At 36.8% G+C, this 15,942-nt stretch overlaps 1 protein-coding gene across 1 annotated transcript in view; it reads left to right on the top strand.

The window, feature by feature from the left end:
• The window catches only part of LOC129360431 (ecto-NOX disulfide-thiol exchanger 2-like), a 179,459-nt gene that overhangs the window by 128,165 nt on the left and 35,352 nt on the right, over positions 1–15,942 (top strand). Inside the window, 1 exon segment of the mRNA XM_055030644.1 lies at positions 5,263–5,418. Coding sequence (XP_054886619.1) covers positions 5,263–5,418 — 156 coding nt within the window.

Here is a 15,942-nt window from a genome sequence, read left to right on the forward strand (position 1 = left end):
GTAGTTTGTTGAAGCTTTTGAGTCACTTTAAGTATTCATTTTGTGCACACCTTCATTATCCTTTCATATTCTTGTGGATGAATTTTGCTCCATTGTTCTTCACAACAAGATTTGAATTTATTTCTGCACAGACATTTCTTCTTCAGTCTCATTTGCACAAAGGGCATTTTTCCAGGACTTTTGTTTCACTGAGTTGAAACTTTCACTCGCAAATTTAATTTATGAATTCAGAATGATTCACATTGAAAGCCATTCCCTATTGACTCTCTTTTCTTCAAACACTATGACATTAAGTACTTCAGTATGAACAGCATATGAAGCAATGCTTTGAGTTTATGAAGGAGAAGAACATATTTGTGTCTGTACAGGAAGAACCAGAAAGAACAGAGAGAAATATCACGAGCAGAATAAAGAGGGAGAAAATCGCTGACTATCTATGCAAAGATTTGCAAAAAATTGATGTGCTTTTACTAAGACTTTTTAAAGCTGTTTCATAAAGCCACCCAGCCATCCATAGACGTTAATCCTTGCAGAGTTATGGGTGGGGTCTCTGGGTACACCCTGGACAGATCACCAGTTCATCGCAGAGCAACACAGACACACACAGAACAAACAACCTTAATGGATCACAGAAAATGTCTGTCAAAACATCCAGAAAAATCATCATTGAGCGAGTTAAATGGAGCAGAGTGACAATGCTACAAAAAAAGACAGTCACAGGAAAATGTAATCTTTAAAGATCTTTCTTAACAAATTGCATTTTAATCCCAATACATTCAGGTTGTTTTTCTTTAAACTGTTGAAATTGCATGCCACATTTAGATGCTTCAAATTAATCTACTTACATATACAAAATAAAAATGGAACATGGGGAGAAATTAAACTCATTTTGTACAGCACCGTAAGTCAGACTTGCAGTCCGGCACATTCCTCGTTGGTTATTTTTGTAAGTTCTCTCAGGATCGCCCTGTTCAAAGTTTGTGAGGATGTCCATCCCTGGGAAGTTTGGAAGCATCTTAGAAGTTAACCACTTTTTTTTCTCAATCTAGTACAATGCAATTGAAATAGTTTAAAAATATGCTTAAAGTCCCTGTTTTTTTGGGAGGATTTTTTCTTTCTCTTCTGCGACCGAGCATGCATTACTGAGAGTAGTGGTGTCCATTGAGGACAACCCAAACTGTATGGAAGAAATGAAAACAGCTCATTCTCACGCTGCCGTCCAAACCGTAAAACGTTTCCAAATTCAAATCCGGATCACAACAGCAAATCCCAACAGTAAGAGCAGCTATTTATGCAGAAAACTACATGCTCATCTGTGTCCACTTACTGCTTGCATTATAATGAGTTGTAGCTGAAGAAGAGAGAAATAATGGATTGTCAGTGATGAAACGTGTCCTCGAGCTATTTTGTTCAAAATGGAGATGAGAGAACTGTGGTGAGGCTGGAAATCCTGAGGAAGAAGTAAATAATCTCCTTTATTACACACAGCTCTGCTACATTTTGGCTTCAGGTCCCAAGCTTTTAATGGCCAGGGATAAATACACAGGCGAACACGCACACACCAGCACTCAAACACTCTCTTTAGTGGTGAAATGAGCAGCACCACAGTGAAATAGCACCCTGATGTAACCAGATCGTTTTCTCCATGTGCTCTGAAATCTAGTTTGCTTTCCATCGATGTAGGAACTCATAAGCATATCTCCTCTTTATACCACTGGAGAATTGGTCTGTCAGACAATAAAGCGTGTCTTCCAAGGTCCATGTACATTGTTTTCTTTGGGTAATCTCCCATAACACTTCTTTTGGTGTTGATATTCTTTATTTTGGGGCTTTTTTTCAGTTTTTTTTACAGATATTGCAGCTTTGTCAATCAACCACCTCTTATCTTCTCTCCTGTTCTCCATCTTTATTCTTCTTTCTACTACAACAAGAAAAAGCAATCAATCGCCTAGCAACAAAGATACTTATCCCAGTTCCTCTCACACCTGGTTAGAGACTGATGCTGAGGTCATCAGTAGATACAGAGTTTTCATTCATTTTCTTTTAATCTTACTTGATGGGCTCATTTTTCCCTCTCTCAGCTTTGTCCTTCAGCCGGTTTTATCTGTCTTAATATATTTATTTCATCCGGTCCTTTTCCAGGCACACTAATCTGTGTCTTTAGGAGTGTGCATATTTCTTTATTCGCCCTCACTCTCTGTCATTTAATTCATCAATTTATTTCTATTGCTGTGTGCTTAAAGGAAATTGGTTTCCAGGGAATGTTTCTGGATCCATTTAAGCCAAGTAGATATGAAGGAAGTATTTTCTTTGACTTTACTGTCACTGAAGAGCCAAAAGATAGATGTGTGCACCCTGGCTTGAGACAAAGTTATGCATTTTTTGTGTTGTACTACACTGTGTGCATAATTATTATTGTATGTTAATTATTGAGGATTATCTTTGCTGAATCACCAACTACATTGTGGTTTATCCCAAATGTTAGTAAACCCCAAACATGAATGATTAAGAAGATAAGAGGGAGTTTTGGGCTTTCTTAAGAGAATATCAATATGTGTAGTTATTGGTCAGCTATTGTTCTGCAGAGTTATTACACAACTAAATGAAAAACACACATTTTCCCTTTTCACTTTTATATTTTCATTTGTTTAAGTGAAACGAATAGCTCAATGGTTGCCCATAAACATGTCTGACATTTCTTTTAAAAATGGTGATCAACATAGCCACCATAACTGTGATCAGTCTTCCAGTCATGGAATCTATCAATTTCTTAATCAGTTTGATTATCAATGTTTTGTGCAGCAGTAACCACAGCCAGTTTAGTTTGTTTTCCGTCACTGAAAATCCTGTTTAAGAACTGTCCACATGTTCTCAATCCAGTTCTGATCAGAGGAGGAAGGGTCTCTTTACTGGCTACTTAGGTAGTACTTGAATGCTTGTGATGAAGCGTTGTCCTCCATTAACATTATTGTCTTTTTGGGAGAGACAAGAAACTTCCTCCTGCATCACTGCTTAAATAAAGTCTTCCTGTCTAACAACTGGAAAAATTAGTTGATTTTGAGCCCATCTTTACAACGTTCCAACCGACTCATCTTCAATATTATCTGGTCCATACCAGTACCCCACCTCCACCTTCCTGGTGTCTGAAAATTGAGCTCTCTAGCTGTTATTGATCCAGCCACAGCAAGAGTATCTTATTTCATTGACAAAACCCTTAAAAAATCTGTCTTCAGACAATTCTTGGACCCGTTTAGACGCTTCAACTTGTAAGTCTTGTTCAGTGGTGGTCGGGTTTCAGCCTCTCTGACCCTGACAATGTTTCTGGGACCTGAACGTTGTTTTACTTCTTGATGCTCCAGGAAGGTTGCAGTTATGGAATATGACTGAACAGGGTGATAATGGATTCCTGGTGACTTCACACCTGAGTCTTCTGAAATCGTTGATGGTTAATTTGCAGCTTTCTTTGCTCAGCACATTTTTTTGCAGCCCCGTTGAGTATGTGCAGCAAATTGTCTGATGGTTTTATGATCGAGCCTCAATGTCATTACAGTCCTTCTAAAAGACTTTTTGACTTCAGAGTCAGTTAAATATATATATTTGACAATAAAATAATCTGCCTAATAATTATGCACACCTTGATGTTGACCTCATCAGGCCCACTTTCTAATTACACAGCTACACATTACCTGCTCTGCTTAAATCCATTAAGCATGTCGAGCTTGAAGTAAAGATATGTGAATAAAAATATGGTCATAAAAAGTGTGCACGCATTGTAGAACATAAAATCCAAAACAAAAATACACTGGATTTTGTGGTAGTACCCTTGAGGGAGTCTTTATAACTTCATGGCCTCCATTAGTTTGTTTGTTTTGGACTTTGTGCTTTGATCCAAATCAAGCCCTGAAGGGACACTACAAAGAAAAAAAACAGCAATAATGAAAATCTTCAAACACATCTTTAAAACAAAGTGAGAATTGTTGAGTTGCCATTAAGGTTTTCATGGTACGTTATGCTGTATTGGTAAACAGGGAGCGTTTTTCTACCATACCACACAGGCACTGACATGTATGCTGTTGCAGTTGAAAAGTAGTAATTACGACTTTACCGTGTAATTAGTGGGTGAAGTACAGCAGAATGGTTACTGCAGAATACTTTACTGAATGTTATTTTAACATACCACAAACGTAAGAAAACATCACCAATACAAATGATGCTAAGGCAAGCAGAAAATGGGCTCTGAAGCACGTCAGCATTTGTCTCAATAACAATTATTTTATGTCATTTTAAATAGTTATGATTCTTTTTGGATTGAACTGCAGTTTCATTCTTGTTATCTGATTCTATTTTGTACACAGTTTAGTTGTTGTATGTAACCTGTTTCAGTGTTATTTAGAATTAGTCTAACCTTAAAGTAGCGAGGGTCTCATCTCTGCTGTTTCTGCTTTTGATGAAACAACCCGCATAGGCGTTTTTACGTCCACGCTAAAATAAATCATTTGAGGACTCGTGTTTTGATACGTCGAATCCATCATGTTGGTTTTTATTTATGCACATCATGATACCGATTCCGTCGACTCTCACTTGCAGTCAGCAAATACCACATTCTGTAAAGTAGTTTTTCCCCCTTTCCTCATATCTAGGATATTGCAGCGTGCACATAATTTTTGGTGAAGGATTTGTTTTAGTGAGCAGTGCTCCTGCATGCTCACACGTAGGTGCATGCGCATTAAGCAACCTGCCGTATAAATGTCAGCTCCAAATCCTCTGCAGGTGAAGCCGAGGCTCATAGTCAGGATGCAGAGATTTGCATTTCACAACATTCCTCACAGGCACACAAATACACTTAAAAAGCCGGTGTGGCAGCTTCGGATGCCACCGTTGTTTATATGCATGTGCTTGTGTCCATGTAGTCACGCCCCACTGTGTAAATCAATATTGCAAATAAATCTTGTCTGTGATGTAGGTTTCAGAGCCAACTACATTATCTGTGAGTTCATCATTCAAACAGCTGGGGTGACAGAGAAGGAGTGACTCAGTGAAAACGTCTTAAAATATGCATGTTGTTTAACAGATGATTTATTCATGAGGGGTCTGTGTTTGCCATTAAATGTAGGCTGCTGCTAAGTCACTGATGTTGATTCACAGAGGGGGGAAAAGTACACAGTTTGGAATGCAATGCAATAGATTCTCTTTGTGTTTAATCGATATTGGACCAGAGTTCTGGGTTGAGTTAGAACATTTCTGTGTCTGTCTTGCTTCCAGATTTTGATCCTAACCTTGGCATGATGGCTGGAATCACCCCCATAAACCCCATGATGCCCGGCCTCGGCATGGTGCCCTCACCCGTCTCCCAGGACGTTCCAGTCGTGAAGGAGATCATCCACTGCAAGAGCTGCACCCTTTTTCCCCCCAACCCTAGTAAGTCACAATACCAAACTAATCCTACTTTAGGCCGTTTCCACATGTGAAGCGTTAAACACACTAAGACACTGCGGGGCAGCAGCCAAAAGGAAGAAGAAAAGGGATCTTTATGAGGTCATCCTCTGTTGACAAAGGCAGAATAAATTGAGAGAAACATGAGAGGCTTGTATTATCTAACAGTTTTTGTAATATGAAAAATTTGGTGTTCATTTCCTTTTGCTTTTTAGACTCAACGTTTGCCATGAAATTGTTGGAACTTTACTTCAAGATCAGAGCAGGTCTAATCTTGGTTCTGCACATTATCACAATGAGTTTTACATAAAACAACACAGATGGATGAAGCTCAGATTTCCAGCTTTAATTCAGAGGAGGAACAAAAACATTGCATAAAAATGTGAGGAACTAACACATTTTTTTATTTTTTATTTTCAGGGCCTCAAAAGCAATTGAATGATTTAAAAACTGAAAACACACAATGTTCATTCAGAATACATGGTTGAAAAGCCTTTGCTCATAGACATCTCTAGATGTTGGGTTTCCTCATTTTTAAAGCTCCATCAGGCCTTTGCTGTTTGTGGGCCTTTCTGTCCGAAGTTTAATCCTCAATAAGTGAAATTCCCAGTTGGAATCATGTCGGGTTTCTTACCCGGTCATTCAAGGATTTTCCACTTTCGTAATCTCCTGATTACTTTGACATACAGTGGTTTTGGATCATTGGATCATTAATATAATCTTATCAAATTGACTCTATTTAGTTGGATCTAAGCAGACTGCATGTCTGTGGCTATCTTCCAACCAACTAAATGACAGTATGTAGCAACATGTGGGGGAGGGGTATCACTGCTTTGCATATTTCACCCGCTACCTGACTGAATTACAGAACTTTTTCAGCGGATTGAAAACTTTAACTTTTTGAAGTTTTATGCATAAAAGATCCGTCTCTGAATTTTACAATAAAAGAAGATCAAATTTTTTCTTTGCTAATCATATAAAGAGACACATTGTGGAAATTTTTTAGGTCAGAGTGCCTGAATACAATTTGTTTAGAGATGTGTGACTTAGTCTGTCATTTATGAGTGATTGTTGGCACCTTTTGCTTTTGAATTTTATTGTCTTGCCAACAAACGTGTATTTTTTTAAAGTAAATATCTAAATCTTGGAGTGTTTTCATTTTTGCACAGACAGAATATTAGTTCTATATCTCTAGCTTGTATTTTCACTTCAATAAGCCCTTTGAAGCATATACAACAGCCAAAACAAGTTAATTAAAATTTTACTTCAGCTGCAAATATTTTTTCTTATTCACCTCTCAAGAGTAGGAAGAGAAATGAACAGTTTCAGGAGAACTTGCAGACCCTAAGGTTAAATAAAGGATCAGCTTGCCTAGAAAATCCCCAGAACTTTAAGTCCTGTCACAATCAATCTCTTAAACAAGTGAAACTTTTTTCCCATGTTGCTGCTGCCGTGACACGCATACATGAGTGGAAAAGTCAATGAGATTTCTCAATTTGTTTTAGACTTATCTTGATGTCATTGACTTTTTTTAGCGTATATCTTTTTGCTGTGGGGTTCAATCTTTAGTCCAGCTTTCCTTTCCCACCTTTTGTTTTTCCGCCATCATTTTATCTTTCCACTCCTCTGTTTCTTTTTGTCCAACCTGCTCTTTGTTCCTTGTTTTGATCCCCATCTCTGCATAAGATCCTTGGTCTTGCCTTCTTTTCCTTTTAAAAAAGAAACGGCTAATCTTAAGGCCCAGTATTTTCATCAGCCGGGCAAAACCGCCTGAACTTGATTCCCCTCATGAAAATCTACTAACTCAACAGGCAGACACCCGGCATGTGAGACACCCAGAGGGAACCGCCTTCTATTACGATGGTGGTGGATTGATAGTGCAGCCCTGCAACCCTCGGAGACGTGCTGCCAGCGTCTGCAGAACCTCATGGTGTCTCTTCGAACAAATTAGTCTTGAAAAGGGCCAGGAGAAAAGCAGCTCATGTGTTGGTCTGTAATACTCACATCCATAAGTAGATAGAATAGGTTTTTTCAGCATGCAGACATCACAATCACCAACCAATTAAGATTGGTGTAACAAAATAAATACTTCTGATAAATATCACTACCATAGAAAGGCATCCCAATCAGCATACTTTGAGAACCGATATGATGCAGGTAACCCAAAGACTTGTCTTTAATTTATGGCCACAGTAGTATTTCTGTTGATACCTCAGTTGATCATTTGTCCTTGAATCATTTCAACAGTAAAAATTAGATATAAAGAAATAAGAGTGCAACACCTTATGTTAGAAATCCCCGACATGAAAACCTAATTAGTCAAGCTTTTGTCTTTTTTAAATTAAAGGAGTACAGAATTGAGCATCTTTAGTGGATGTCTCGAAATGAAGGTATTTTCTCTGAAAAAGTCAACAAATGCATTTGTTTAGCTTAGAATTTTGTTTTGGCAGGATTTTCTTATATACTGGCATTTAAGGACGCTGCATCAGCCTCATGCAGTGTTCACTAAACATACTCCCTATAGAATTACCGTCTTTATCTTGAATCGACCAACGTTTTCTAAACCAGCCTGTTCTAAGACAGCAATTTTTCCCTATTCATCCTTTTTGATATGAGCTGAAAGTTTTGCTCTCACTCTCGCACAGCTTTTCCATTAACCATCTAGTTGTGCACACTGAAATTATGAACATAAATTTGCTCAGTGGATAAATGGCAATTTTGAAAAAAAAAAAAACAAACACTTTTTTTCAATAGAAAGTTTATGGGTTAGGATGACATAGTTTTTCAGCCATTTTGAAATAGATCTATTTCACACCACTTCAAAGGAAACATGTTTTTTTTTTTTCTTATCACATGATAAGAAAAACACCAGTCACACATGACTGGTGAAAACAACAAGACATGTAGCTGGCTCACAGTATTTATACACTTCTTTACTGTTTAAAATTTTTGAAATGTTTTTTTTTTTTTTTTATGTCTGTTAAAAGGACAGCTGCTTTCAGCAGGAACTGTGGCTTATGCACCCATGAATAAGCAGGTCTCTGATTCATTCTATTTTTATAGTATTAGACATCAAAATTTCATCTCTTAATTCATTTCAGTCCTATGATCAAAGGTCACTGGGACATACCCAGAAATTGCAGAGCAGATTAAATGACCGAGCTGGACCGAAAATATTTCATACTCTGACATCAACTCTTAGCAGCAACACTAAGAGAGGAGAAAATTAGATTTGATTACCTTATTGAGTATTTTTAGGACTGTTTTTGTCCTATAATCTTTCCTGGTTTTAAAGTTGGCTGTCTGCACAAAGAGGCAGCAGTTTTCACATGGGAAGAAGTAAAATGTGGATGGTATATTAGTTTAATTTCTGAGGATTTTAAGTTTTAGTGTCTGTTTCACTGAAGCTCTGGTTTCTCCCAGTGGGACACAGCAGACAGGTGCAATATTCTAGTGGCATGTCATTATTTCAGACCGCATGCTGTCAAACATTCTTTCAGATGTGAAGTTGGGATTTTAAAGGAGAATCTATCAAGAAAGTGAAGTTTTTGGCGCATGAAGATGTAAAAAAATTTAAACTTAGAAGCTATTTTAATTTTTTTGGGCTCAAGAATCTTTTATTTAAACAGATACTTTTGAATAAAAAAGTTTCTGCTTTGATTATCCCCCTTTTCTATATTGTTTGTGGAGTACCAATCTGCCTGTTTAGCTGCCCATTCAACCTGATTCTAAACTAATTTAAAGCCTGGGAGGCCACCTGTTGGAAGCAGGGAAGCGGCTCTCAGTCAGTGCTGCAGATTAGCTGCTTTAAGGCTTTCAGCAAACATCAGAAGGAAAAGCACTTATGTCTTGACGGCCAGGTTGCACATATGGTGTCCATCACAAGTAGTCGTTGCCCTCTGGCTGCATGCTCTCAAGCTGGCACTACGTGCAGCATCCTTGCTCACTGACCTTTTAGTGGAGAAACAACAGCCCCCTTCAGTTCTCCTCCCTCTCCTCCTAATTCCTCTTCTTTTCATCCTGTCAGTGTGCATCACCTTTAACATGTTTGAGATTTACATCCTCGAGAAGTTAGTTTTTCTTTGTACTGTTCACTTTAACTTTTCGCCAGGCGTTCACCCTGTCTATTTCCACTTCTGCTTTCTGATAAAGCACTTTTGTTGCTTTTTCTAAATCCTTTGTGAACTTTTTTTTTTACTTGACTTTAGATCTGTGGAATCAATTAGATTTTGTTTGCTTATCTTTTTCATTCGAAGCTCCCTGGGTACTCCATGGGAGGTTTTTATATTCTGCAGATGATAAAATCGATTTTTTACACACTCTGTTTACCTGTCACAGGAAAAACAAAACACTGGTTATTTGTCTCTGTGGAAATTGTTAGGAGTTAAATGTGAAGCTCATGGGATTAGAAATAATAGATTTTTTTTCTATGCACATAAAAAGAGATTGCAGATGTTACAATATTCATGACTCATCTTATTGCTGTTCAGTCAACTGTGTGCTAAATGGCTTTAAAAATAGACAATCTAAAAACAACAAAACGAGGAGAATTGTCAGAACATCCACAATTGGCTCAAGCTTGTGGTGCTAAAAACCCCGATGCATTCATATCACTGCCTGCTGTTTGTTCTAAGATGACATAAATGAACTTAACATGTTTACTTGAGTGTGTCTAAGAGTCGTTTCTGTTAGCTCTATAATGGCTGACGCCTCCCTGCTGGGGCATCGCCTCGCTCCAGGAGTGGGTGTTTATCGAGTCAGGCTGATGGATGGTGATCACCTTTCCTCAGTGAAGCGGTGGCCACATATACCAGCTGGCTCCTCGGGCAGCATTGAGCTACGAATGAGCAGACTTGTTTGCTTTCATCAACATCCATGCAGTGGCAAGGGAACAACTTTGGGAGTGTGTTTAGGGTCGTCCTGTAGGAAGGGGAACTTTCACCCCAGGCTCTAGTCTTTAGTTTGTTTCTATTTCCAGCTATCTTCTCATCAACTCAGGTTAGCTTCCTAATCCTCAACGACAACAAAAAAAACATTTCCACACCATGATAATGACACCACCATGTTTCACAATAGAGATGGTGTGTTCAAGGTAACATGTGGTGCTAGTTTCTTTTGCATGAAGGTAGTTCTGTTGTTTATCATTTATCATAAATAACATTTTGATTTATTGTTAAGTTAAATTCCCATTAGTGATGTTTAATATCTCCAAAAGCTGTTCATACTGTTGAGATTAAGTTTTACTATTTTGTCCATTAATTGTTTCTTCAGACTATCAATAAATATCAATCGGCTTGGAAGTATGATTAAAAAATATGCAATTTATAGATGCAAATCACATTTCTTTTTGTGAAATCCAAAAGAGGCACAGTGTCATGGAGTCACAGCCATGTAGTTACCCAAAAAGAAATAATAAATAGTTCTCATTATTTTTATCATTTTCATGATAATACCACAAAATGTCAAAATAAAACTTTATCACCCAGACCTACTTGCAAGACCATGTTCTTCTGTGTGTTGCATGGACCCCTACACTTCAATGCTTTTCTTTCAATAATGGCTTTCTTCTCTGTGCAGCTCTCACAAAGTTACCTCTTGGCTGCTTCTCTGATTTTATCCTCCAGGCTCTTCAGTTTAGGTGAATGATCATGTCTTAGTAGGTTTGTAGTCAGGCCAATAAAACTGACTACAAAGTTTTATTGGTGCGTCATGATATTTTACAAACTAGAGGTGTTTTTTTTTTCTAACCTACCCCTGCTTTAAACTTTAAACATCGTTCTCTGTGACTTGTCTGGTGTGTTTCATGGTCTGTGTGATTTTGTTTGCTTACTTTTTTTTTTTTAGAAACCTTTAAAAACACCTGGATTTATCTAGAGATTACATAACACAATGGGTGTTTGTCATGTTACCTCTGCCAACTTCCTCTCCACCACCAGGAACGGAGCGATAACTACCGCAACTGGAATGTTTGTAAAAGTTTCTTATATATATATAAAATAATTTCTGTGCTCTTGCAAACTGAGGCAATCAGAGACACAGATGAGAAAAACATCAGATTTTTTATTATTCAAAAGTCTTGATGACTATGAAATAAATTATCTAGACAAAAACAATCTGGTTGTCATTTTATAAATTGAAAGGATAAGTGTATTTAATATTTTTGATGCAAGAGGTCTATTTTGACATCATCAGGACATCATAGTATATGGCAACCAATGATGGATAGGTGAGTCAATGACTATTTCTAAATTGCTTGAAGATATTGCCTTGGGCCACGTTATTAATTTTGAAAAAAAAACTATATATATATATATATATATATATATATATATATATATATAAACAGTAATTGTCAACTTGCTGGTTTTTAATTGTTGATTTACAAATGAAAAGCTCATGGACTTAGCAATTGCTGAAGAAAGAAGCACTAATTCAAAGTTTTAATGTCTCTTATCTAACATGGTTCTGGTCCAGGGGTTTGAGACCTGCAGCTGCAGAACCGCTTGTGGCTCTTAAGCATTTTTGGCCAAAGCTTTTACGAGCCACAATTGAGGGCCTAAAATGTAAAGGTAATAAATTCTAGCTTTAGTAGTTTTTCCTATGCATTTTCATGCAACATATGTAAAGAGTTTCCACATAGAAAGGCACTAATAGTTCAAAGCATGTTCCTTTTTTTTGTAAAACCTTTTTTTTTGTCTTTTAGTTGCTAGTTACATGCATTTGTGACATTTTGTATAAAAATTAAGAATATGTTTTCATTCTCTTTACATAGATGTGGTGATTTTCTTTATTTTCAATCACAAAAACAAATATTGATTAGTTATTCAATTTAAAAATGGATATTTTATAAAAATTTGTTTCAAGTAGCAAAAATATCAACTGCTGTTGTTTTAATACTTTCTTCAATATTCCTGAATTTGTTGCTATGGTTATGCTTGTTTTCTCCCGATATTGCCAAGAGATACTTTGTCACCTCACTGCAAACATCTAAAAAAAAAAACAAAAAAATGGTAATTAATACAAATACACACCTTTTTTTTTTGGAGATTTATAAAAAATCTTTGTTGAAAACCATAAAATTCCTCCAAAAAACATGTCTGTGGCTTCAATGTGGTGAAGTCATGTAGTCAGAGAAGCTGATCATCACATTATAGCCTCCTGCAAACTACAACTATTTCTTCATGTTAATAACATTTCTTTAAAATATGGGTGTTTTTATGCCTTTCCTGCGAAATCGATTTTTTTTTCAATCTTTTCCTATTTTATTCAAATAAACTGAACACAATGTAATATTAGGTGTACTTTAAAACATCTCAGCTCAGGGCTATGCATCTTTGTTTTCCTCCTGTCTCACCTTTTTCTCTGTTGTTTCGTCTTGGCAGCAGATATTAGCAGATATAATTTCCACAGTGAATGCTGGGAGGGGGAAAAATGCTTTCCGCTTGCTCTTCCTCTCCTTCGTTCCCTCAGGTTCCAGCTGCTTATTATTTTGCCATGCAAATGCAATCACTTGGAACACTCACCCATGTTTTTATAGTTATTATGATATAATGTATTTATTGTAATCTGGAAATCATGAATAGTTCATCCGGATCTTGTTTGTGGTGCATTTGCATAAAATCGTCTTTTGCCATAACAGTGGGAGTCGACGCAGCGGGGAGCCGAAGGGATTGCGAAATGATCCCACTCTGACTTTTTAATGGTTACCAATTAATTACCAGACAAAATAACAAGAAGTTTTCTCTGCCAAAGAAAAAAAAAAAGGAAAAATGTTTGTATTTAATTTGCAGCTTGGCACATTTGGACGTTGCTGCAGAGCATCTGTTTCCCCTCTCTTCGTCCTCGCTGCTTTATCAGCCACTCGTGGACCGAAAAGGTCACTTAATTTGGAACTCTTTGTTGAATCTGCCAGCAAAGCTGTTTCCTACCATCACAAGCGTTTTCTAAACCACATTTTTCTTCTCCTTTTTTTTTCTGCCCGTCTCGACTCAAAACTCGTTTAATCTGCCAGCTCCGGAGGTCAAGGAATGACACCTCTGTGAAGATTTTGCTACCACAGTCACATTTTAAGAAAAGAAGAAGAGAGAAGACGGATGGTATTTTGTTAGTGTGTGAAAGTGTGAAAGATACAAAGATGAAATCTTTGTAAAGATTTTGTAGAATCTGAGAACTGTACATAAGTAAAAAGTAGTTCTTACTACAGAGGCTGCGTTGATGATAAGCAATGATAAGTCTCGTTAGCTAAATAACAAGTTATGTACGCTAGTGTGTCTTTTCTGAAATTGTAGCTGGGGATTTAAACCTTAAGCTGGACAGAGTTTCAACATAGTTTGAAAAGTATTTACGTGTTTTATATGTCTGGAGGTTTTATTTTAAAAATGTTAAATATGTAAAGTTTGTCAAAATCACCAACTTAATTTCCTCTTTTGTTAGAATGAATGCAATGAACCTGACTGTATCTGTCTTGAAGTCAACCTCCTGTGTCTGAGATAAACAAAGAATGGTTACATATTTACCCATCAATCCACCTGTTTGTGTTTCCATCAGAATTGCAAAAGTTAAAAGACTTCAGACGAGACATCAGAGTAGTTTATTGCAAGACAAAAGACTTCAGACTTTTAAAAAAAAGGACTTGTCAGCATCTCTTTAATACATCCATCTAGTACATTTTTTAGTTTTCCATACCATAAAATGACAATTTTGAATTGATATTCTTAAAACCTGTTTTGTTGTCTGGCTTTTAAATAAATGTGTCTCCAATCCAGACAATGTCAGCTGAAAGATACCTTGCAATGCGTACTGACTCCTAAGATCCTTATTTTGTTTTGCAGAATTGGATCAGCCACCCTGTTGAGAAATCCCTCCAGGTTGTTTTCATTCACCCTGTTGTTACTCAGATCTCTTTGCTGTAGATGAGGGTTAGACTGAAGATAAGGCTGTCACTTTATTTGTGTAGACTTGCTGTTTGTGCAGCTGTGAATTGCACAAAAACAAAAGTGTGACCTGCGTCTGTAAAGAAGAAAACATCAAGAATGGAACGGTTTGAATGAGTTAAAACACTTGTTGTGACCCAGTTTAACAGTTTAAAAGAGAAAATGCAGCAGCTGCAGTCAGTGTACCTAACAGATTCTCAGCTTTTAAATCATGTTGGCCACAGTTAACATATCTAAATGAATCAACATTACCCCACTCACTTCTCATCTCCGCTACACGACACATGGGATATTGAGCCAAAGTCAACCCATTTCGGCTCAGAGTATTGATATTTGCTGGGATGGATACAGCAGTGTGCGAGGCCTTTTTAGCAGATATCTAGAAATACAGCATCCTCAGCGTTCCACTGATTATTCGGTTCACTCCTCATAGACCCCACTAATCACATTCATCATGGATGAGAAGCCTGATCTATTGGAGATTAGATCAGTCAACACTCATCTGTGTTGAATAAGTGATTTCTGCAGTGCATGGATCCTTTCACATGAGAGGATTCACAATCACATTGTTGCCAAAAGGATTTCATTTCCATGCTTCGGATGGTTTGATTTTAGCATTTATCTAACAAAAACTGATCTGAACATGTTGCTCCAAGTTATCATTATGCACGCTTTAATCTTTGTAATTTTTTAGGTCATAAGTGTTATGTTTTAAATGTGACTTAATTGAAATTTGCAGCTTCATCCTTCAGAATTTGGCTGTTTAAAAGGTCTTTTTTTTCCATGTTATGCTGATTTAATTTTTCAACTGTAAACACTGTTGAGGAGTGACCTAAGTTATATTTACTCAGAATTTTTGGAAATAAGGCTTTTTTTTTACACACAGTGAAAGTAGTAAATTTTTAAAAGCATCCTAAAGGGAATGTAATAATTTATACATCCGTCCAGTTGTGTTCAGATTTGCAGCTCAGAAAAGTTGTATTCCTTTTCAAGTCTCAAAGTCAAGAAATGTGTAAAACCGAGTGAACAAAAGTAAGAACAAATGACCAACACAACATCTCATGTTTCTGTGCAGACCCATATATTGTGAGTTGATTAAACATTCAGAGAGATTTTAATGACTGATAAATAGACAGCAGCAGACAAAAACTTTATGCTCACAAACACCTACTGTCATTTTATAGTCACTGGGGTCGTGCAAAAATAGAAAAAGAGAAGAAAACATTGAACGTTAGGGAAAACCTTTATGTTGAAACAACAACATTTTACAGACATATCAAATATTTTGAACTAATTCATGTTCAAGGCTACTCCATCTAATCAATAAATTTGATTTATTTATTCATTCACTTTTAAAGTGAATGAATAAAGCACGTTGTGGCTCTGTGGATTTTCTTCTATTCATTGAGAATAAAAGCACAATTATTTCCTACTGAGGTAAAAAAAAAATTTCAATGTGGCACCCTGTCTATTGGCAAAATAAGTAATGAAAACGATTGCTGCCATGGTGCATATTGTTTTCAGCTTCTTGAAGAGCATAACTCATTCAAAATTAGATTTCACTTTTGCTGAAACA

The sequence above is a fragment of the Poeciliopsis prolifica genome, unplaced genomic scaffold, assembly GCF_027474105.1.
Source record: "Poeciliopsis prolifica strain line A6 unplaced genomic scaffold, Auburn_PproV2 SCAFFOLD006, whole genome shotgun sequence".
Lineage (NCBI taxonomy): Eukaryota > Metazoa > Chordata > Actinopteri > Cyprinodontiformes > Poeciliidae > Poeciliopsis > Poeciliopsis prolifica.